This window comes from Cebidichthys violaceus, unplaced genomic scaffold (assembly GCF_023349555.1).
Source record: "Cebidichthys violaceus isolate CVI_PGR_0920_01 unplaced genomic scaffold, fCebVio1.0.p SCAF_11, whole genome shotgun sequence".
Taxonomy (NCBI): domain Eukaryota; kingdom Metazoa; phylum Chordata; class Actinopteri; order Perciformes; family Stichaeidae; genus Cebidichthys; species Cebidichthys violaceus.
Window position 1 is genome coordinate 9346852 of NW_027176274.1, and position 25002 is coordinate 9371853.

At 41.0% G+C, this 25002-nt stretch overlaps 1 protein-coding gene across 5 annotated transcripts in view; it reads left to right on the forward strand.

Annotated features, from left to right (window-relative positions):
• LOC137867248 (plakophilin-4-like) overlaps window positions 1–25002 on the forward strand; it is a 72048-nt gene that overhangs the window by 17260 nt on the left and 29786 nt on the right. For 3 of the 5 annotated variants that reach the window (XM_068703749.1, XM_068703767.1, XM_068703784.1), the window contains 4 exons: window positions 13818–13933; window positions 19240–19274; window positions 23900–24031; window positions 24441–24634. In XM_068703749.1, coding sequence (XP_068559850.1) covers window positions 13818–13933; window positions 19240–19274; window positions 23900–24031; window positions 24441–24634 — 477 coding nt within the window. The remainder of the gene's footprint in view (window positions 1–13817; window positions 13934–19239; window positions 19275–23899; window positions 24032–24440; window positions 24635–25002) is intronic. The other 2 variants (XM_068703758.1, XM_068703775.1) reach the window with 1 other exon arrangement.

Consider the following 25002-nt stretch of genomic DNA (forward strand, 5'->3'; position numbering starts at 1 on the left):
ATCATCTGAGCCAGAAAGGGACCCCGTTTATTATGAATTGCAGCAGGAAATCTGGTTTAACATCACTTATTTTTAAAGTGTTTTCTTTGACTCATCTGTAAAAAGTGGTGCAGTTTTGTGAACCTGTGTTGTCAAAGAAATTACTCTGAATGAATTTTAATTATGATTTTAATTTCATCCTTCCAGTGTGATATATTGCCAAAGAACCCTGAAGCTGTTCTGGAGGCTCGTGGTAGCAAAGCACCTTACTGAGACACATCAGTTTAATTTGTCACCGATCTGTGCATTTGTAAAGAGCTGACAGTGACAGACTCATTTCGTTAGGCATAAATTAGCGACTCAGTTGACATCTCAACTAACATTTTGCTGTGTTAGAATGCTGCTGGAAATATCTAAACTACAAGTCGAGTGTGTATGAATGATACAAGCAATGAGGTTAAGCCGTAAAATTAAGATCTCCAAGATTTCCAAGGTGTGATTTATGGAGAGCATGAGAAGCTTGTCAATGACTGATGACGATGTTGACTGTCTTTAATTAGAATAGACTACCCCATATCGAATCAGTCTCACGATGACAGGGGGATGCATGAGGACAGGATTTTCCGTGTTTTGTACATTTCAATTTAATCAGTTTCAGCTCCTCTCCTTCAGTTATTGCAGACTTTTGGGAAATAAATGCAGTGCTGGCTAATAAAGCAAATGGGGGAGCCTAATAGTGTTTTTTACATGGCTGAATCTTGTATTACAGTAAAATATTTAACCTCCACTGGTGGTAACTAGACACATTGTGTTATTACAAGTTGTTAGTGTACCGTTTAATATTTTAATAATAAATAACAATTCTTTGAATCTATATCTATGTATTTATTTGTAACATTTTGTTTTACAAAAGCAATGTTAAAGTCAAGCCTGATGTTCCCTTACACACAAAAAGACTGATCTCAGTCACGTCCACACAGTGACGCAAACAGCTTATTAATTAAACACTGGTATCAGATCGGCCGATTAACAAAGCCCAGGTATCAGTATCGAGATTGAGAAAGTCGGATCAGTGCATCCCTACTAATGTGTGCCATTATCTCCATATTTAAACGACTATCACGTCGAACAACACATCATGTGAACTAGTTTATTTCGAGCATAACCTGGCCCTTAATGTCGGAATCGGCTGAAGAACTGTTCAAGCTGGATACGACTGCATCTTATAGTAATATTTCTCTTTCAGTTGTTTAGCTCCTGCTTGTTTCCAGTGGGCCTTACGAGGAATGCAGGTACGAGTTCAGTTTGGCGTTCACTGAGTTTTGATGGCCGCATTCAATCAAGTGGCTGTTAACCACTTGGCCATCAGCAGTTTATAACTGCTCGATGAATAAAATGGTTGACCGCGTTTTGTCTGAGCTAACACTGTGTGTCTGTTTACATGCTTATGAAAATACCACGTCACAGCCTGATTAGGAGTGCTCTCTGCAGTGATTTAGTATTCGGTGTGAAGAACACACCTTTACAATGTCAAATTCTTTTACATTTGACATTGTCTTTCCTGTCTGGTTGAAGTACTTTGCAACAACAGAACACCGAACAATTTGCAGTTGAAAGGAACAAAGGTCATAGATAGATGTTGACGGGTATGAAATGTAGTAAAAAGTTGAATGTGTGGAAGGGCTTTAGAATGTTTCTTACAGACCGATCTGCAAGATAAATTGCTTGAAATACGTTTTTGTATGTTTCTACCCAAACAATATGCAGGTTTCAAGTGAGTCTTTTTTCCAACCTCATTCGGTAACTCCCTCTGGGAAGCGCCTTCAGGTGGGACCGATCATGGAAGCTCCAATGTCAGCAAATTTATCAAGGCTGAGATGTACTGAAACAAAAACAACCAGGTTGAGAAGCCATGTGATTTTAATTTTTTTTTAGAATCGCTTCCTTCAAATGTACAACGCATGTAAGTCTCTTTTGCTTGCAAACTCACTAAGAATAGGAAAGTTTGACTTCCCTTATGGGCAAGAGTTATCTACTACAAAGGAAACACATTATTATTGCTAGAGAAGAATTATTTGTTGAAGCACATCTGGCATTTTCATTCAGGTGTTCTTATGCTCAAATTGAAATGCACATAAAGTAGCATATAGATGGAACCTTTTAGAGGCTGTAGATGTTGGAGTATCCTGGCATTCAGTGCCAATTTTTAAACGAGCATACAGAAGCCTTCAGGTTGGCACCCACTGATCAGGCATCAGTGAGTGTGAGGTTAGGCCTTTAAAGAGCATGTCAGTGATCACTCTGCCCTCATCTTCACTACCTACCGAGTCTCCTAGGAGAGGAGTAGCTGCGTCAAATTTGATTTCATCCTCACCAAGCACTCCTTAATGTACACACACATCTTCAGTGGCTTCTCAGTATTCCTATTTTAATTATGTTTGTGTTACAGCATCAATAGGCTGGGGAATTTAAAAGAGTGGGAGGGATGGTAGGTGATGACAAGAGAGTAAACCTCGCTATGTGTAGTTGGCATATTAAGGGTTATTAATGTAAGCCTCGAAATGTCAAGGCTTTTTGCAGCAATGCTGCACCATTGCAGCCCATAAAGGACTCAACTTATAAGGCAGTGTCTCCCAGCAACTTTCTGTGCTAATGTCAGAGATGGACAGTTTGTACCTTGATAATAACAGATGGTTAATGTCTATTATGTCCAGCACTGACGGGTGTCAGCCGGAGTGATGACAGAGGTTTAGTTTTTGTTTATCGACATTCATCAGCCTCACACTTGCCACATTTTTTAGTAAGTATATGCACTTAAAGTTTCTGTTAAAGAGGCTCTTATTTGCCAAATACCTTTTTAAAAAGTGTTTACAGCAGGCGTAGGCATTATGCACTGGGTTAACTGATAGCACACTTGCAATAAGTGTGCACAAAGCCATTCGCGGTTTGTGCCCTATTGTTCATTGTAGTTGGATTGATTTTATTCCCAACCTGCGTTCCGCTAAGACCCGCCCTACTCTGTTTCTGATTGGCTAGTATTCATTGTCTGTTTTGCAAAATGTGTTACGTTTATTGCTGATGAACAAGATTGGTGGAAGGTTGGTAGGTTGGTGATTTCATCTCCGATGTGGAGATCGGATGCTCTTATATATAATTAATATGTCCTGATTACGGAGTCAAATGTTTTTTTGCTTTTTGAAATTGTTGCTATACACGTTGCCTATATAGATGTAATAAAATCACAGATCCATTGGGAATTTAAGTTCTGATTTCATGTCATAATTAAACTTAATCGTAACCTTAATGTTGATTTTGCACACTGAGCAACAAGAACATTTTAAAATGGCCCTTTGTTAACAGCTATAAGAGTTTCAGACAGAGGCAGAGGAAGGAGTTTATTTAGCGGTTTATCCTTTTTGTGTTGTAGAGAGATTTATCCTCAAACACAAGTCTGGTGTCAAATTAGTCTTTGCAATCCTAAGCGCTGATAAGCAGATCATTTTCTAAAACCAAGATTGCGGTTTCTTACCCGTGTAAGCGCTGTGTTTCAGTGTGTTCCTCTTCCTCCCCCATTATGGGGCTTCGCCCTCAGAGTAATGCTGTTATTAGCTGTGCCTGTACATGCCTATATGCACCACACTACTGGCAAAAAGGGGCCTCTTAGGCGTGCCGCACTATGGTGTTTCAACACAGCGCCTTCCAGAAAACACCACAGTGGAATTTTCCCACTTTGTTGGAGTCCATTCCACATGAAAAATCTGTCTGCCTCCAGCTTCTCCTCGGCAAACTGGAGCTACACTCCGTGACCCCGTTTTCCTCCGAATCAGGCACAGGCACACACATGTGGACTCTTCACAAAGCCTATGAGCTGACCTTGCTTTGAGAGCTACAACTCCAGCACCCTCTTCAAGGCGTGATGAGCTGGCTGAAATATTACCCTCTTGTGATACCAGTGCAAGTCTCCATAACGTTTTTAATGAAGCCACGGTCATCTTTGTCTAAGTGACCCAGCTTAAGGACTTAACAGTCGGGTCGGGGCAAAGCTTCAAGGCAGTGCTTTTGCCATTTATGCAATTCCATGCCATAAGCGCAGCAGAAAGGTTGAATTCTCTCTGCAGGCGATAGTGTCTCTTCCACCTCCATAGCAGAAATAAGGACTCTAATTACAATCGACTAGTGATTTTCTCCACTCCTCGGGGTCTTATCTGCCTTCCTCTCCCTAGCGCTGCCTCTTTGACACAGGCAAGGAGAAATCTAAAGGCATAAGCATTCTGGCCTCGATTATAGTCATAAAAATGGAAGCATGGCTCCGAGCAATTACCCCATGGGGGAGCAGAACAAGTATGAGAGAGAGAATAAGAGTGAGACCGATCGAGACGGGAGGGATACAGGTGAAGGAGAGTGCTCGGATATACCGAGGAAAGACGAAAGGCTCAGATACAGAGGGAGGGCGCAGAGGGTGGTGAGTGAATGGAAAAGGACAAAAGAGAGCGTGAGCGTGATGGAGAGAGGCAGAGTCAGAGAGGCTGTCACCTGTGAATGGTGCTCTAAAGCGCTGTGGCAGGAGGCTGTCAATGCAGAGGAAAACAGAAAAGAAAGGAAGAGAGGAAGAGGAGATAAATGTGACATGGTGTCAAAGGAGCGCGTCTGTGTGTGCGCCTGCCCCGGCACAGTGCTGTCGGTTTGAACCCAGCCCAGGGAGATCTCTCCCCCCAGCTAGCCTGTTAATACTCATCACCGTCACTGTCATCACCATCATCATTATCACTATAATCATTGCCACAGTCAACAGCGCACACGGAGGACCTGGGTCACCGGGGAGAAGGAGTTGTGCTCAGGAAGTTGGAAGCACTGTAAAATGCTGCCGGGGCTGCCCTTGGAACGGCATGCGTTCCACTGAGGAAGTTTTAGGAACTTCACTGGGTGAATCACCAATGAGGTTTATGGCACTGTTTCGTCCTCTGCCCAAACATCTCTCGGATGAGTTTCTCTAAATGACTGATCTTGAGGTAATCGGCCGAGTCACTGCAGTCTTTGTTCACTACAGAAACCACCGGATTGACAGTCTCTAGATTGCTTACTCTTTTCATTTTGGCCCAGAGCGATGTTCTTTTGTGTCTTGTGACACAACGCTGTTGATCTCTCAGTGGAATTGTTCGTTCACGGGTCTGCGTGAATTGCACTGGCTGTGTGATTGCACTGCCGCAGCATTTTGGGGTTTTTGTTCCAGCGGAGGAGATACAGATTGCCTTTTTTTTGTGAGTTACTCTTATTTACTGTCTGCCACTATGCCATGGCATTATTATCAACAGCATCACATATGAGCTTTTGTTGAGGTTCAACAGCTCTGTAGCTGCACAAAACAACAGTTTACTTTTGTAATTTGCAGCTGTAAGTCCTGTTTTTGAATTCAGTCTTTCACACTTGTGCTAACAGCACCAATGACAAGATGATGCTGTTAGATTAGAAAACATTGTTTTCACACACAATAATCAGGTGCCACATGCTCTTGAAGCCCGGTTTATTATAGAGGTCAAGGTTTTTTAAAGGAGAAATTGTGTCCAGAGAAAAAAAATATATGCCACATATTGCTTATTGGTTCCACTAGTAATGCTGCATAAATTGTCTTTTAAGGTGTAATTTTGTCTGGCTTTGAATGCTAATGAGGCAGTAATGCAAAGGCGTTTACTATGAAGATTTAAGTGTGAGGGGGGAAGAACACCAACCAGCCTTTGCATTGAGCCCTATTTCCAACATGTTCCTTTTTCGCCTAAACCACCTGTACCAGTCACACCTCGCTCACAGGGGCCACAAATACATCGTTCAAAGATTTACTTTAGTTCAATCAACAAATTTTAAGATTGTTGTTGGATCTGTTGGGAACTGACATGATGTTTCTTTTGCGCTCGCCCTCGCACAGTCTCTCCTCTCTGTCTTTGTTATTGACGGTCTTTCTTTCGTTGTCAATCTCTGGCAAGTGCTGTCTGCTGTACTTGCTAATGCTCATGACAGCTTCTTTTATTGAGCATTCACCACACAAATGACAGTTTCTATAATGGCATTTAATTATCAAGCCAAATTGTAATTTCCTTTTCATGCTCAAATATATGCAAAACAATGTTCTCAGGGGTCTTTCTCCTCCGTGTCAGCACTATGTTTTATCTCAAATGCCGCCAACGTGAAATTATTTTTGGAGTGATGAGGTCTGGTGAACAGTGTTTTAGTCTGTGCTTTATTTTTAATAGAGTGCAACAACTAACATTTTGACATATCTTCCACTGACTAATCTGAGGATTCCAGATCACGTCTCCATTGTCATGTTTCTTTGACTGAGATAATCCTTAAGATTTGTTTTGGTCGTACCACTTGACACCACTTTATTTTTTTATACATGTGATTTTGTTTTTGTTTTTTTAAAGATAAAGTTAAAATGAACAAAGAATTTTCAGCCATGGATCAATGGATTACACTGTATTTTGGTAAACACAGCTAAAGTGTACTGGTACAACCATGGAGGTCAACATGGAGTGACTCATTATTGAACGTGGGAAGTCAATTTTCTAACAGTATTCATCCTGCTTCTACCTTAAATTGCATGCAGTATGCCAATTTTCTCTTGATAGAAGAACTTAAAAATGTATTTTAGCTGCTGCTCTGCAACTTTCCTGCTACAAATGCTTGTAATGCCACATTATAAATCCTGGCAGAAATGATGTTCTATTGTAAACTTGCTTTTCCATTATCTGAGAGTGAATGATGATTTGCATTTCTGTTTTTGTGGCCTCTTGTCACATTATCAGTTTATACAGTACAAACGCTCTGGTGTAGCTGTGGGTGCTAAAGCAATTTTCTCCCTTGGATTCACCTATAGCTGCCGTACACTCTCTTATCTCAGCAAGCCACTTTACAGTATTTTTAAATGCCTTTCTATCCAATGTGGTTATTATAATTCTGCTATGGTGGCATGACGCTGCAGCCAGTTTCCTCAAACCTTAGTATTGTAACAAGGTGACTTTGTGGCAGTTTTTGTAAGTAATTGCACTGCGTGGTTCCTTCAGGTCTGGTCACACAGCCTGTTCTGAGGCCTGTTCTTTTTTTTGCTCACACCTCAGGCCTGCTTTTCTGTCCCTGCTGCTGCAGAAAATCCTTTAACCTCTGCTGTCATTCTCCCACTGCGCGACATCCTCACTGCCACACTGCAGTGAGGATGAAGAGCTGTCAAGCCTCATTGCCACTTAATGAACAAACATATTTCTGGTAGATTCTCATCTTTAGTTAAAAGGGAAAAAAGCCATCTGCACCAGTTATGCAAAATGGATCTGAACATCGCAAATGAACATGCAGCCCTATCTTTCCAGGCCCAATACACAGCACCACCGAAACACACTTTACAACAGATTCACACACGGGCGGCGCTCAGGCTAACGAGAACTATTAAGGATAAGATCTCAAGTCTTAATTAATAGAGGGAGTTGGGTTCTCACTACCAAGGATTAGGCAGCAATTGCTCTGATGTATTGCTCACAATTATTATTCTGTCACATAAAGGAAGGTGCCGAGTTACCAAGCATAATTTCACACATCACTAGCACAGCATTATATTAACCTAATGTATCATATGTGGCATGTATGATGTTGTAGGTTTCTTGTTTTACATACAGGAGGTGAAATGATGCAGCTGTTTGGTAACTAGGTTGTATGCATGGTGAACCTCACATGACATGGACATGCATTCCTGTCCAGACATGACCGTAAGAGAGATGGCATCACAAATCTAGGTGTATGTTTTGTGAATAATTTGGATAAATGTAAAATATAACTTTGCAACCACACTAGCTACAAATACATATCGTGTTACATCTGTTTTGATGCAAGAACTTTTTATTCTGCAAGGTTGTAGCAGAATTAAATTCCTATATCATAATATTTCATCTTGACTTATTAGAGAAACATCTTTCATAATCAATCTTTATATTCATGCACCCAAACCTGCCCAACAAAGCATTAGATATGCATTAAAATGTATGGAATAATATATTCAAGTTCCCCAGAATTGAAAGGTGTAAGCAGAAAAACACGGTATAAAGCAGGGTATGGTACATGCTGACGCATGTTACATTTTCTGTGGTTGTCCAATTGAATGGATTTATGAGGAAGTGACGCAACAATTCAAGAATGTGCTGGTTTACCAATTATTGTGTGAAAGATGTTTAAAAAAATTGCATCACTGACAATCTGTTCTATCTTGTTTAAAGAGCTTGGCTTGATTGGCAAGTTTGTGTAAGAGTCAGAAGCCTCTCTTCTGGATGGCTTCTGCTACCACAAAAAGATCTAAGGAACGTCCTTAATGATTATATGGTTGTATTCTTGATTGCTAGTTTATGCCAAGGCACTGTCTTTCTGTGGTAAATTCAAGTATACCGTCAACAAGGCGATATAATACGATTTATTATGTCGCCGCCCTGGAGACAGCATTCTTTTTTCAGGTTGTAGTGTGTGTGTATATATATATATATATATATATATATATATATATATATATATATATATATATATACAGTGTGTGTGCGTGTATATGTATATATATATATATATATATATATATATATATACACACACACACACTGTATATACAGACTGTCAATATTTCAGTTATTGATTGAAAATCAATACATGATGGTGTACTAGGGCTGTTTGTCTATGTTATGTCGATATAGCTGTATGACATTTGGGGTTTATGTGTGCTCCCTCGCTTATCTATGCTGCACGAGCGTTCATGTGCTGAACCAGCAGCGGGCAGAAGCCACTTCAGGCATTTCAGATGGGTCTTGTACTGTCAGCATCCATAAAGATGACAAGGGAGCCTGTATATTGGTAGCGGGGTCTGCTGCCATGTGTCATCTGTTTCTTTAGGGCCCATCTGAGCACACAAGGGGACAGGATCTGATTCAGCTCTGGGACTAAAGGCAGACCAGGCCCAACAGGCTCATTGTAATATCAAATAAAAGCGTTGGAAGCCTTGTTGGTACAGAAGGGCCGGCCACCCATTGTTTCTGTTCTCCCTCTTCACGCCTGGTACCGACCAAGGCGCGCCCCCACTCGTTAAATAAGCATAGGCCTTGCTTAACGACCATTACTACTGTGCTCAGTCTGACTCTGTGGATTGTTACGGTGAATAGATGTGTCCTATTCAGTGTTGGGGCCAAGCGTGGAATGAATTACACAGAGTAGAGAGTACTCCTTCTCCATGGCTAATATGAGCCCCACTTAGGAGTGTGATCCTTGTCCCCATTTCATCAGACCAGGGTCCACTTTGGCACACAGCCTTGTGCTATCACACGCTAATTATGGATATTAGCTAAATCTATTATAGATGTATCCTTGTTCATAATAGTCTTAATGAGTCGTTGGCAATAAGGAAAGTCTATTGAAATGTGTGTGAGAGTTTTAGAACATTTCTTTTTTGCTAAGGAAAGCCTGTGAATGTGATAGTAAAGAGGCATGACGGCAATCCTCCATGCCATCTGAGAGGCCAGTAAGCTGTTTCATGGTTGGCTGTAGGATCAGAAAGAGTAGATCACCTAAACCTTTTTGCCATTCTCCAGCTTCTGAAGAGCTCCATGCTGGAAGCTTTGGACTTCCTCCATGCCTCTCCAGAGTAAGAAAACAGCAGGGTTGGGCCGGGCATACAGGCAAGATGCCCGACCGCTACAGCCTTGGAGCAGCTTTGAATATCGCTAGTGACAGAGACTTATGCTGCCTTACGGCTGCAACAGATGCCTTTTTCGGCTGAGCTTGATCAATATCACAGAACATCTAATCAGCCGGATTGAAGGCCAGCCACTCTTTGTGTAAAGTATCAAGAAAGACAGAGCTGTTTATTTCTCTTGTGCCTCGCATGTGCAACTGTGTAATGAGAAGTGCCGCATAAGATGAAGTTGCCGGACTTGACGAGGCGACGCGCTGCCAAACAAAACAATTGGATTATGAGCTTAAAAGAGAGAAGGCACAGCAATGGTGGGCCAAGAATAGTGACATTTGCAGGAGCAGGAAATCTCCGTCTTCATTTACATAGTGTTTACTATCTTTTCTTTTTCCATAAGCGTCTTCTACATATTCATACATGACTCGCATACAGTAACTATGAGCTTTACACTTGAAGGATTCATAGTTGTATGTATGGGTGTTTGTGTGAGGATGAGTGAAAATCCATATTTATGTTCATTTGTATTTATACTGTATTTGTCCCATTTACACTCTTCTACAATGGCCCAGTGCTCCCAGGCTGACATATCTAGTGGGAGTGAACTGTATTCAAATATTTGGATGTTAAAATGTTCTCTCTGTCCTTCCTGTTTGTGTGTGTCCATATGGATTATACCCCTCTCTTGTCACTTCCACCATATGTTCTCTCTCTTGCACATTGGTGGCAGAATCACACACTGGAGTAATTCCAGATTTGTATCAAGATGACTGTGTTTGAATCATCTCTCTCTCTCTCTCTTTGGCTCAGCCTCTTGTCACTACTATTCAGTGTCATCTCTCTCTCTTATACCTTGAAGGTGAAGCATTAAGTCCTATCCCTTGTTTCCACCGTAAAGTCATGTTTTTACCACAGCACCGTGAATGCACACAAGATACAGGCGTCTTTGTGTGTGTGTGCAGAAATGGTGTCTCAATAAATCAATCTTTTGACCGTTTCTGGTGGGAAACAATCCTCCGACTAGCACTGCCCCATTGTGCATCACTTAGTAGGACTCAGCAAGAACAGTCCACATTGTTTGTGAAATTCAGGCTTTGTGTGTATTTCTATGAGGAGTGTGTGCCGGACCAAGAGTTCAAGAACTCAAGATTTCTTGCTAAAAAAAAAAACTGTCCAATTTCTTAAAATGAATGCTGTGTCAAAAGCAGATTGCTGAATTGAATAAGTCCCTCTTCCCTTGACATTCTGCTCATACTTATAGAAATACATTTCTGTATTTTGATCACCGAGCCACATCTGTCTCAAAAAAAGTAAGACTGGGAACAAGAATGATTATTTGGAATGAAAAGTTGAAATTGTCAATTTTAATGGGACTAAATCACTCAGAAGGGGTTATGTGTCACAAAGAGGATTTATGGCTCATTTCTTCTTCTAAGTAAATCAGTGTTTTGGCCACTCTATCTTTGTCCTCCTCCTGGAACTGTGATCTGCTCTCTGTTAGCTTGTGGGTGTGTTTTATGTATCAGGAATAAGCAGGCGTTGGGATGATCCCTGCTGTTTCCTCAGGAGTCTGGCCTGTGCTCGGCGATTAAATGATTGGGATAATGATCTCAAAGGGAAAATGTAATTTGCTCAATCATTTTTTTTGACAAACAGAGGAACTACACTGCTTTCTTGAGTGTTTCTCCAATAGTGACAGAAGAAGAATTGAGTTATATGTATAGTATATATTTTGGCCACATTGGCCAGCACCAGTACTAATGGTTTTCCCTGGTATAGTTACTTACAAATTTGTTCTTTGTAACAGCAAAGGCATACTTAACATTTCCTGCGGCTGCTTCACATTACAAAGCTTTTCCACCAGGAACCCCTGCCAAGCTTTTATTGAGAAGCGGCTCCAGAAAATGCATTTTATTTGTCATGAAGATAGGCGGTGCTTTGTTAGCTGCACTATTGCTCAGTAAAAATTGGTTTTCCAACAAGATGTGGACATATTCTGCACTGCTGTGTCAGTGAGTTGAGTTTGAATATTGCAAAAGGCGAACGTGACCGGAGGATAAAGCCACTGACATGTGAGCTGCAGGCTTTTACTGTGCAAACCAACACACCTCCACCACGTCGTGAAGGTAAACAATAACTTGTTCTGTACCAGGCTGTCCTTTTTAGTATATGTAATAATACTATGGATGTTCATTTCCCCATCCAGCATCTTGGTCACAAAAATGTTCTTTGGTATGAATGAAGGTCTATCTTATCTTATCTTATTTGCCGAGCAGCACAAGATGTAATCAGGCTTGCTCAGAGCACTGCGCGGGTATCTCAGCGAGATGAAAAAAATGTCATTAAGGAAATAGGGCTTAGCAGCTTTCCCTCCCGCATGCTCCCTCGCACTGCAGTTAGGCTTCACATATCTGCAACTGAGGTAGAGGAGAGGAGAGCAGTGGAGGGTAAAAAGGCAGCAGCATGGGGGGAGGGGGGAGTAGAGCATGTCTTCAATGTAAAGGGAAATTTCAGTGCACCCTCAGGGAACATTGAACAGTCAGTAGGTGTGGAAAGTAGGCTGGTCTTGGTGTCGTAGAGTGGCCAAACTTCCTCAGAGGTCACAAAAGAAGCTGAGAGTCGATTTGTGTGTGTGTGTGGGTGTGTGTGTGAATGCAGCTGACTGTGAATGTAATTGACCATGGTAATGGACATTACATGGGACGACTAAAGATAGCAGGACGAGGATCCTGCCATCTAGAGTTTTGGTGAGTGAGGCCTTTTTGCAAGAAAAACATGAATGTTGGTGCTAGATTGAATTTTCTCTTTATACTGCCATGGTAGTGGTATGGGTGAATAAAAAAAGGTATTTCTACAGCCCCTTTCACACTGGTCAAATAACAGCTAACATCTGGCTTTTGTATTCAGTGGGAAAGGTTACAGTTGGCATTTTACTAATTCACAATAATATAATATATAATATATATACATAATTACTCTGCAGTAGTCACAATTATTAATCGCTATGTGATACGCATTGTAAATAGAATCAACAGGGATTTTAACAATTACTATAATTCATTAATGTACAAAACCTATATAATTACTATGCTCTCCTCAAAGCCACCGGACTTTATTCAGACAACAGAAATAAATAAAACTCATCAAATCCATCTTTTAGTCTTTCCATTGTTTCAATAATCACAAACTCTGGTTTGAGAATTTGATATAGTGACTGAATAAACAACAGAAATAAAAAATAGAGGTACGGCGTAACATTTTCACTGCTTCCGGTGCATCTATGATGTTGAACGTGACACTCAAGAAAAAAAAGCTTACCCATCTATTGCCAGTGGGAAATTAGTATATTGCGTATTTTCCCGTATTTTCCCGTATTCGGCATACGGTCTAATTTTAGTGAAAAAGGGGTAGACGGTACTGTATGTAAATTAGTGTCCCTCTCTCTCTGTGTGTGTGTGTGTGTGTGTGTGTGTGTGTGTGTGTGTGTGTATATGGGTGTACAATCATTTTTTCCGTGTACTAAAGCCCCCGTGTGTATGTTATGAGTGTCATGATGCAGTGCTTGGAGCTAGAGAGCTGTGCAAGTAATGGCCTCGCTCAGGCTGGATAATTAGTCAAATGCTGATTTCTACTCGACTCCCATAGGAACAGTGCCACCAAGGCTAAATATCACCCACTGAAGTGGTGCTTATCTCTCTGTGTGGGCTGGGGAAATAGCAGTACCTTATAGCCTGTGTGTGTGTGTGTGTGTGTGTGTGTGTGTGTGTGTGTGTGTGTGTGTGTGTGTGTGTGTGTGTGTGTGTGTGTGTGTGTGTTTGAATGTACACGGTCCCTATTTTTTAACCTACTTTGGAGCTAACATTTATATTTGGATTTAGCTTGTTTGAGGTGCCTTAATCTTCTATTGTGTCATCATTAACCTACATGCCATGATGGAGCACAACACTGTAGGAGCTAGCTGTCAAACTGTCAACATGTCTCCCTCGTATTGACTTCACATTTGTCATTTTCGAAGTACGTAAAGCTCTCTCTGATGAGAATGTCCCTTGTCTTTTGTGTGCGTGCATGTGTGTGTGTGTGTGTGTGTGTGTGTGTGTGTGTGTGTGTGTGTGTGTGTGTGTATGTTTATGCACAGGAGCTCCAGTTTGAGCGGCTAACCAGGGAGCTGGAAGTGGAAAGGCAGATTGTGGCCAATCAGCTGGAAAGATGCAGACTTGGGGCCGAGTCGCCAGGCGCTGGTAGCAGCAGCAGGTAATGAGAAGATGCACGCACGCACACCCACACACACACACACACATACGGAGCAACAATCCAACACATGGCGTTTTCATCCTTCACAGCAGTGACCATATTCCATAGTGTAACCTTATGGCATAGTGATGGAGCATCCCAGTTTGCTCAAATATGATTGGACTGTAAATCTGAAAATGTCCCCCTCCTGTCCTGTTATTTAGAAACGGACAGAATTGCTCCAGTGTTATCTTGGCTCATCAGAAACACGGTTGTAGCAGTTAACAATTTAAATCTGCTGGATTTTGTCCTGGCTGATTTACTCAAATCACTTTTATGTTGAGCTGAAATGAAAATGTTAACGGCCGTCTCTGTGGGCCAAACATTAAGCTTATGTTTATCAGTGACAGAATGTGTTGGTGAATGTGCATGATAGTGGAGTGTTGTTTGCTCAGTGAAGCGCTGCTGTCGGCGTGGAAGGAGTGGGGAGCTTCTGAGTTTGCTCTGGGAACTCATTCCATTTTCATCAGCTAAGAGACTACTAGGCTTCTTCTTCATCACACCTCAGTGACCACACGTTCTGTCCTGTGTGCTGTGGCTCAGACGTGTCAGGTTCATTTGTACAGCTCAATACCACATACAATATCCCAGTGGGCTTCATAGAACTCCTTTGATGAACGGTTGACACCAGTATTGTATTGTCACATGGCTTGAATGTTTAACTCAATTTCATTGGACAAAGATACAGAAGATGTGGAGATATACTGATATTCGGGAATGCGATAGCATTGGCCAGTAACAAAATTAACTATACTGCTAATAAAATACTGCAGAATAACACATCACGGTTGAATATTTACATACACATAATCTGTAATAATATGTATGTCTGCATTTTTTCATAAAAGTCATAGCAACATGGTTTTATAACTTTCATTCATGCATCACTGTTTTCGGTTGTACTTAATTAAACAGTTAATATGTGGACTGTCTTTTTGGTCTAGTTAAAATGTAATTCCTTAAAGTGGCAAGGGAAATTACAATTGAGGTTAACAGACTGTGACATTTAAGAGATTGCTTAATGGTCAGATTTTTCAGGCACTATTAATATTATGGTCTTTTTTTGTTGCTCTTGCCTATTTGATTCCATTAAGGCCACAGGTTTTGATAGCACAGCACAGTGCTCTATTGTGTGGATATTTTACTAATGCAACCTATACGCTGGTCATATGTTTCATTAGAAAGTATGCATGATTACATATAACGATATAATGGTCAGACTTTGAATTAAACATAGTCTCTCAAACCATATTTTGATATGGTCATAAACACATGTGCTGAATACATGTTTGTACGTCCCTGACCACTGAGGGTTTCCATGTGCAACTGGGACATCGATGTAAGCATTGTGAATTGTTAGGACTGTAAAGTTGTTGTTACTGTACCATGGCGATAACAATGTGTTTTCCCCCTAATATCCCATCACACTGGATGGTTACTGATATGGAGTATTGTTTCATGTGAGAGGAATAGCACTGTAAAAGGCATTGATTGCTTTGGTGACATACTGGAGGCTTAATGATTACCCAAACTGCAGTAAGTACACAGTTTATCCCATCAGCTCAGTTTGGCAGCTTCTTCTTTCTCCCTTGTTTCCTGCTTCATTTATAATGTATCCACTGTTTTTAAAAGTGCCTTACTGTCCAAAGTCTATATGTAGAACACTGAATACTAATGTCTTTAACTAATGCTAACAGAAGTTGTAGATGAACCCCAAGGTATCATCCCAGACAGGTGTTATTTGCATATTTTTCACAAATGGTCACCTGATGCCAGGTTTGAGCCGCATTCGTTCTCAAATGGACCATGATGCAATTGTGATATATCTGGATACAAGACACTTGGTCTGAACAGGGGCTGTAATGGCTCTCTGTGGTCTCTTCTGGCTTTTTAATAAAAAGCCCTATGCTCTTACACGATGCGTTCATGTACTCCAGCCTGCATACCTACAAAAGCACCCACCTATCACCAGCAGATTGCAGTACTCAGGACTAAGAGTGTCAATTTCCCCTTTCTTCATTTTTAGAGAGGTGCAGGTATGGAGCAGCTTCAAGTGCTGCCAAAAAGGTCTGCACAACAGCTCTCTGAAAATATACACATCTAGGCGATTTACTTTCATTTCCTCTTTGGGGAGTTCTGTGTTTTAGACCCCAAGTTTAGTGTGTACAACCACGCCAGTGATCATATTTGGAGATATAAGCGACACATTTGCTTTCCGGTGGTTGTCCTGTAGTCGCTCACTCGCTCATGACATTTAACAAACTGAGTGGAAGCTCAAGATACATTTTAGAATAAAAGCTAGAGGACTAGGCAATCTTTCACATACATTCATTAAGATACAAATGTCCCCCTGGGGATGAATAAAGTATATATCTATCTATCTATCTATCTATCTATCTATCTATCTATCTATCTATCTATCTATCTATCTATCTATCTATCTTTACACAATATATAATGACTGCTTCTATTATAAAAGGGTTCTTTTTGTGTGCCAGTCACAATGAAAGCCCAATTTGATTTGTGAAACATTTACCTCATTGTCATTGGTCCGTCAGTGGCAGGTTAACATTTAGCCTGCCAAAAAAAATAAGATAACAATAATTTCTGCATTAGTTGGTGGACTAAACAAGCCAAATATCAGTAAATATAGAACATGGATTGTGAGAAGGCAATTTTCTGCCAAAACATTAGCCATAATAACTAATTTAGTGGATAATTCTAACAATAAGTATCATTGGCTTGTTGTGACTACTAGGTTTTATGATCATTAGCTTTGTTTCACGTTTTGAATGTGCATTTTGAAGTATTGCATTAGCAAAGCTGAATGGAAATGTCAAAATTAGATAAAACTTCCTCAATTGTGCAATTTTTTTTTAATGTTATGTTTGCTTGTGGGTACATACTTCAGCAAAAATGTTGTGTTTTTGCATTTTGCTGTTGCTAATTTCATACCTGGTTTAGTTCCTGGAACTGTTCAGTCAAGGCGCTGGTTATCAGTTAAGTGATTTGAGGCTGCAGCTGTTTTGCAACATTTGGTTTGACAGTGCCGACAGCGGCTTGACTTAAGCAGACTGTTTTCAATTTACTGTGCCGTTGTTTTCAAGGGATTCCGATTTACTTTTCTTCATGTTTTTTTGTTGTAGCAGAAAAATCATTACTGCTCCTTTTTTTAGTAAAATTTTGGATGCAACCCCAAAAAGTAATAAGTGGTTAAGTACTTTCCTTTCACCTGTCTTCACTGTTGCTTTCGGTGTTTGGCCACACGACCTCTCAGAAACATTGGTACGGGTTGAATCATGTTTAAATAATCAGGTGTCTTCAGTGGTAGTCTATCGTTTGTTATCCAGGTTTTTTTATAATATATTAATAATAAGTTTCCCGTGATGTTTCAGAAATCTGGTTACTGACAAAAGATATAATCACATTTTAAATGCATACACTTTTCCCTCTGGGGGGCGTGTATCCATCCACCACCTCCTAGGGACTCTGAAGAGAAAACACCATTTTCACACCTTTTTAATTTAAAGACAGACACAGAAGGACAATTAAAATGGTTGTCACTGGACATTTGTGTGTGAATGGAGATTAGCTTTTAACCATTGAGTTCACACTGCTTGGCTCAATAGCTCAGCGGGACGTCTGCAGAGGTGATGGTGCACTTAAGGGTTGTAATGGGAGTCATTACATTTCACGACACCTCCAGAGTTGACCGCTCCCTTCAATTCTACAAGCATACAGGGTGTGGTCATCAAACTTCACCTCTAGCAAAACTCCTAAAAGATGCAACCTCCACCCGGGCCAAAGGGGTTGATGGGAAATAAAGTGTCCTGTCAGGTTTAGGCCCGTAGTTTATCAGCAGTTTATCTGCGTTTTTACAATCTCTTTACGCTGCCTTCATCCAGCCAGCTGGTCGGCATGCAGCACGCGTGGTGCATCATCATTATGGTCACCATTCTTCCACTTCATCTGCCATGGTTCAGTGGAGCACGGCTCACCCAACTTCCTCTTTTTTAATTGCCTACGTGCTCATTAAAATTCGGAGAGCCGTGCTTCTTAAAGCTCACCGAGTGTCACCTTTGATGGGAAAAATAGCAGCAATCGCAACATCAGGTAATGACCAGAAAGAATATAGTCTGATTATGCACAATCCTTGGGCCTAGCATTGCGATGGTATCAGCGGATGAAATACAATGCTCAACTTTTAATCAAAAATATTCTTTGTAGGTTTCTAGTGGGACTCTGTTAGCCCCTTGCGTCAACTATACATTCAGTTTTCTCTATTCCTCTCATAGCCTGCTTTACTATTTTGGTGGAAGAGGAAACTTCCAGTACTAGTGGGTTCACCAGTAAAACTCCAGCTAACCGTTGGACTTTGCACTTTCCTACTGTCGGGTGTGGATGCCTCAGGCCAAAGGTCTAGGGGATTTTTTCGTCACAAAAAAATCTCACATTTCCCAATAGATTGAATAGAGTTCGGCCATAGTCTACTGGGAGCTTGGTCTGATGCTTTCCTGCTCTTATCTTGCAATTAAGAATGATCCCTCATCTACTGACCGAGGCCGATTCATCATCGATCACCCACACACTGTCCCTCGATCCTATCTGTTTTTGCTGCTTGGTATCCTCAGTGTTGTGGCTGAGCACTCACAGACTGTGATCGCTCTCTGGCTCGACCATTATTCTGCCATGATATTCTCTGGAGAGTATCTCTCTGAATTTCTCTCTGTGTTGGGACATACACCGGCTTACATGTCAGGATACTGTGGGCTTGTGTGAATATACTGTATGATCACTTCTGATTTTTTTTCTGATTTCACTTGTCCTTGGGCAGTTTCAGCTCCCATCAGGATGTATCCAATCCCCTGGCTTTTGTATTTTTTTGGCTTTGTTTATTAAAGCTACAAGTGGAAAAACAGCTTCCAGTCCCACAGTTTTAGAATATCTCTTATTGCTGATGGGTCCTCCAAACACGAGCTGTCATCAAAGGCCCCTTTAGGTCTTGATAAACGCAGATGACAGGAATAGACTTTACATCTGAGTTGTAAACATTAAATCTGCTCTTAGGCTGTATACTCTGAATCTCCGAGCTGTTTATCTCAATCAGATATTACCATCTCTGACCCTGTTGTGAAAGGCTCAAGGAAAAAATGCATGAGGCTAAAAAGTGTCTCTTCCAGATGATTTCACACATGTCCTTCACCGTGGTGCCTCTGGTTTTGTAGTGCATGTATTCACTGTTCCATCTCCTGTTTTCTCCCATACAGCTCGTCTGAGAAGTCCCTGCCTTGGAGAACTGCAGGTATGTCAACTCAAACACTAACGATTGGATAGCTATCCCTCTTCCGAACAAAATCTGTTTTTGCTGTCCATTTTAACCAAGTTTACATGCATTCAGATCATATTAAGTGTCCTCTGCACTCACTCATTGGTAACCTGATAGTTACGCATGGTGCAATATTTGTCAAACAATTAACATGGAGCAACAAATCAGTGCTCAGTGTATGTATAAGCAATAGAAGTACTTAATATTCCATATCTCATATGTGTATACAACCACTCAATCTGATCTGAATTTTGTATTTTTAGCTTTTGTTGTTTTTTACAATTCTCATATTTATTATACCTTTACTTTTTGATTATTTATTGTTCTTGTTTTGTGTTTTGTTTTGATTTCTACTGATGTCTCTTATTGTATTATCCATTTTGCTGATGTAATCTTGCAAATTTCCCCGCTGTGGGACTTTTTTTTATCTTATCTTATGCTTGCTGCTGTGGATATCATTCAATACTAAAATACATAGACTTATTTAGGTGTCCTCTCTAAAGGTTTGAAGCAACCTTCATTAACCCTTTCCTGTTTGACCCTGACTACACCAGTCAGGCATCAATAACCACCGTTAGACATGAATACCCATCGGCTTGGCTTGATTCTTGGTTTACTTTATGAGGTCCACACTAAATGATAGTGGATTAGACCGTTCTGTTCAGTATCACACTGATTTAGCTATAGGTAAATAGTGACATATGTGCTATAAGTGAGGCTTAACTGTTTCGCTAAGTGCTTTTGAATTATTTAATATTGGCAGAAAGTGTGTGTATCTTTTTGTACGGGGTCTGTTAAGTGTTTGTGTGTGTAATGCAGTTTAGGCATGTTTTACATTTCCTTAATAATCAAAGCTAACATGAGACATTACAACCAAGCTCTTTAATGGACAGCCTAAGGCATTTTCTTGTTTTAATATTTATCTAAGCTATGTCTGCCCACTCGCACACAACACCATCAGTGCTGTGGAGCGGAAGGATCCCTGTCAGACCCCCTCGGTCTCTTTAGTGTTTGTTTAAGGATCTTCACCAGAGACCTGATAATGAATTGAATATACTAATGTATTTCATGGCTTATTTATTGCATAGTGGAACTTAGCAAATTTCTGCAATGGCCATTAATCTTTTATTGTCAATCCTGTCTGCAAAGCCTAAAGGGTTATACTTGTACAGTTGCACTGGGAATATTAATTCTACACCGTTTTCTCATTTGCTGCCCATTCCCCATTTCCTCGCTGAATGCTTTTCATTAGGGTTAGAACAGCGCCGGGGACAGTAATCACAATCACTGTTTTTGCTTCGCATTGATTTCTCATTGTAGTGTAGATGATGAATGATAGTCAGATGTGGCAGTGTACTTTTTCCAATCTAAATTAATTAAAGTGTAAATGTGTGGCACATAGCGTAATGGGCCACATCTGTCTGTGAGGCTTATTGGCAACGTGAGCCGCTGTGTGTCGCCGCTGTCTGAGACTTTTGCATGGAAGTGTTGGAAACAGCCTTTTAGCCGCAGGAAATGTCAATGCAGTCACACCTCATGTCCACTGAGAGTGGAAAACACCCCAGAATGAAAGCTTTCTATCCATTTCTGTCTCCCGTCTATTTATTCTCTCAATATGCTGACAGTTTAACATGTCATCATCACACTTGCCAGCCTTGAGACCTTAAAAAATGGGAAGGATCTCGAAACCAAAATGGGGGGGTATGCCCCCTAGAAAAATCTGACCGTTACATACTTAGTTTCCTGCATTCTTGTGATTTTTAAATAATGAAAATACCAAAATAATAAGTACACTCAACAATTTTGGTGTTAAATAGCCTACTTTTACTTTGACTGCCCAGCTCTCCACTGGTTTTCCTCAAACCACAGCTCAATTTCTCACAGACGACAATTATTTCCACTCACTTTTTCTTGTTCCCAGCCCATTGGATGCCCAGCAGGCTCATAATTATAAGCCTGTGGTCCTTTTACATGCTTATGAATATGTATTTTTAACCTCAACAGGCTCAAAGTTAGCACTAGAATTCAGATTTTTTATTAGTTAACCTGTGACACGTCTGGTTTCTTTGTTTTAAAGTTAAAATGAAAAGTGCCTAACAAAAGCAAATCCAGATTTCACTGTAGTTTATACATAGATATATTTTTTGAAAACCCACATCATTTCCCAACACATTCATTTTCAAAGAGAAATACCTAAGCAGTGAGGGAACTGTAAATTCAATTCTTATGAGCTACGGACGTGCTTAGTGTCTGCATGGGTGCCGCTTGTCTGTAAACCGTATTGTGTAGTTTTATCTAATAAATAATTAATTGACAAGAAAATGTTTTTGGGTGGCCATGGAGTGCTTTGACACCTGAGGTTACTAAAGTGAGCGTAAGTAGTAGAGATACATATTCAACTGCAAAAATACTTTTAAAATCTGTGCCCTGTGGAAGAACTTACAACTCTGTTCTTCAGTTCCGTAGAGAAAAAGCGAATACTCTATCCATGTTATGACTGAAAACAGCAACATTAACAACATTGAAATTGTAACATATGAGAGACCTTGTTGTGAATGCCAAACAACTACTGCCATGCATGGATAATAGAAGCCAGTGATGTTTAATCTTCAATGTGTGAAAAAAGGGCTTCTCTCTCCCTCTCTTCCTTCTCTGTTCTGGCTTTTTGGCATTTCATTTATCAAACAGGGTCAAGGCTCAGTATAAAAACCCTGTGGTCTGAAACGACACACTGTGTGCCAGACACAGAGTCACTGCTGGGATCGGAGGAGACAAAAGACTAGTTCAGTCCTGTTATTACTTACCTTTAAAGGACATATAAATGCTTCTTGGTCTTATAAAACCTAGAACCTCATTGTTTTTCTGTAAATACTTTAACAAGTCTCTTGTATCACCCACATGAAATTTGAATTGCATTCTCTCTGTATGTCAGGGCCCGTCGCCAAACGACTTGATTAACACTTGATGCATCCTCTACAATGTGTGAAAATGTATTATTGAGTAAAGTTGTAATGACCTGTTGAGGAGAGGTGCTGAGGGCGCTGCAGCAACAACAACCCGCCCCCAGGTGGGTGAGGTATATTATGCATATCATTATAATTTTTTTCCTGTCTCATTACACCCCACCTCTCCCGGTTGCTGTCACCTGTGATATATTTGTTTTAATTATTTCAAGCAGCGCAAGATTTCCAGATGGTTTCCACTAAAATTTTGTATAGTGTGTTGTAGTAATTCATCTGTAGGCCAATTAACATGAGGTGGCAGGAAGGTTTGGATCAGATTCAGACTCTAGCATGAAGAAAATATAATTGAAGTCCAGCTTTTAACCAGCAGTTGCATTAAAGAAATGAGTGACGACTCTGTGCTGTCAGTGTTGTTATACTGACGAGTAAAGTAGCCTACATTTCTTAACTGTGCTGTTTTAATACAGTCATATTGTTTATGCTGACGAAACATATGGTTCTGTCAAGGTGTGATTTACATGGTTGCATGGTTGGTATGACCGTGAGGGCGTTTTACACAAGTTTAATTACATCCAACTGTAATACTGTGGTTTTAGTAGCTAAATTACAAATTCATTGCATGCATAAATTCACACATCGTATCGAAAGAATATTGTGAATCTTGCACAAGGGTCATGATGCTCCATAATTGTAACTAGAGATGTGTATCTTGTTAAGAATAAAAACAGAGGAAAACAAAGAGAGAGAGAGACGGTGCAAAAGTGACAGTGAGTGGGCGAGCAAGAAAGCAAGACTAAATAGAAACAGAAACTTTAATTTATACGGTTGTTATTTTAAGCAGGGTTATGTATTCAATTAGAAATAGCAGCACTGTTGAAAGGGACTCAATTGGAAAGGTGTTTTGCAAATAGTGAGGATGTTTGAGTCAGACTGGACCTGCTGAAGTCACCGAGGAAAGGCTGGGCCGACCGTCACACAACAAGCTGTGCCAAATGTGTATTCTGGCAATCTGACTCGTGACCTGTAAATGGGCAAACCTCCTTAGATCTTCAGAGGTGGGAGTGCAAAATGCCAGGTTGTCAAACACCACACTTCGCTTAAGTGTCAACAGATTTATTCAACAGGTCAGTTTGGGCAGCAAGGCGGCTCCTTCGTGGGATTCAACTCTCATTCTGGAACCCGCTAATCAGGCAGGATTTAAAAAAAAAAAAACCTGGCTGCCAGTGTTCGCCGCTCTGTTCCCCTCCACTTGCTGGCTTTTGTTGCAGTGATTGCAGAGTAACTCATTGACACTGGTCACGCTTAACTAGATTGGGATTACGGGGGAACATTGTGCATAGGGACATAAGAGAGCTGATTCCAGTTCCTGTTTTCCACACTGGTTGTTGTCCTGAAGAGAGGAAGATGTAGGGGAATGTTAGATTAGCGAAACTATTCAGATTTAATGACTCAACTGTACACAAGCGTGAAACTAATGTTGCGGAAATCATTGTTCGTTGTTGTTTTCTCTCAACTCCATCAATTGTTCACTGCTTTAATGACTATTATAATCTTTCCATGCAAAGCCCGAACTCCTATTGTTTCAGACTCGAAGCCTTGCCTCTTTGTCTGACTCCCTGCTCTGCTGTGTCTTCCCAGATGCCTCCGCCGCAGGGGACACCAAGTCTCGGGTGACTGACAGCTCCCAGTCGCCCAGCTACCGCATCAGGACCGAGTCAGAGCAGGTGTCTCTGTACTCCCCGGAGCAGGCCTCCCCCCATGAAAGTGAGGGTCTGTTCTTGCCTTCTCTCTATCGTGTGCAGTTTTCTTTTCTCTCACTCCCACCTTCGTTTTCTTACCGCATTCTATCGTTACTTCTCCTTTGATGATACAGAAAGCCTGTCTCCCCCTGCAGCGTTGTCCTTTCCATACATTATACTTTGACTGTCATCTATAGCAACTGATCCCTCATCACAGCTTATGAAAGGCTGAATGTACCATGTCCAACTGAATTACAGTGGTGGCAGAACAGCTCTTCCCCGCTGTGCCATTTGTCATTAGCAATGCTGTCTAGGTAAAGGTCGTGTCTATTATGAAACCACGTATGATGTGTCTCCTGTTCCGCTAACCCGTCCTTCTAGTCTCTCTCACTATTTCTGCATTTAATTTGTGGCCTTCTTTTTCTGTCACGCTCTTTCAGGGTCCGCGGGGAATTCGCGTAGCTCAACTCAGATGAACTCGTACTCGGACAGTGGCTACCAGGATGCCGGCAGTGGCTACGTCAGCAGCCAGAACCTGGGCAAGGCTGAGCTGAGGATGCAGCACTCCTTCCCTGGCGCCGGCACTGGTACCCTGGGGAGGAATACCAGGGCCGAGGGCCAGGCTTCAGCCCAGGTACTGCCAGCAATCAACGGACAACATATTGCTGTTTTCAAGCACAAAATGTATTTTTAACGTATTACCTTCTGAGTAACACCAGCATATATTCAGTTTTTTAATTAAACAGTCACTGCTCACAATGTCCAAGGCCTCATAAAGTTTAATTACATAATTTACTATTGGCTTTTATAACACAACAAAAGAGAAACACCAAAATTGCTGTTTTTTTTCAGTGACTGTAGCGTAGAAATGCTTAAAGGCACAGAAGGCACACAGTGCACTGAGCACTGTGACATAATCATGCTTCATACAGCGCTGTACACACAGACCACTGAGAAACCAAATGGCGCTGTCACACACGACGGAGAGGGGGGGGGGGGGGG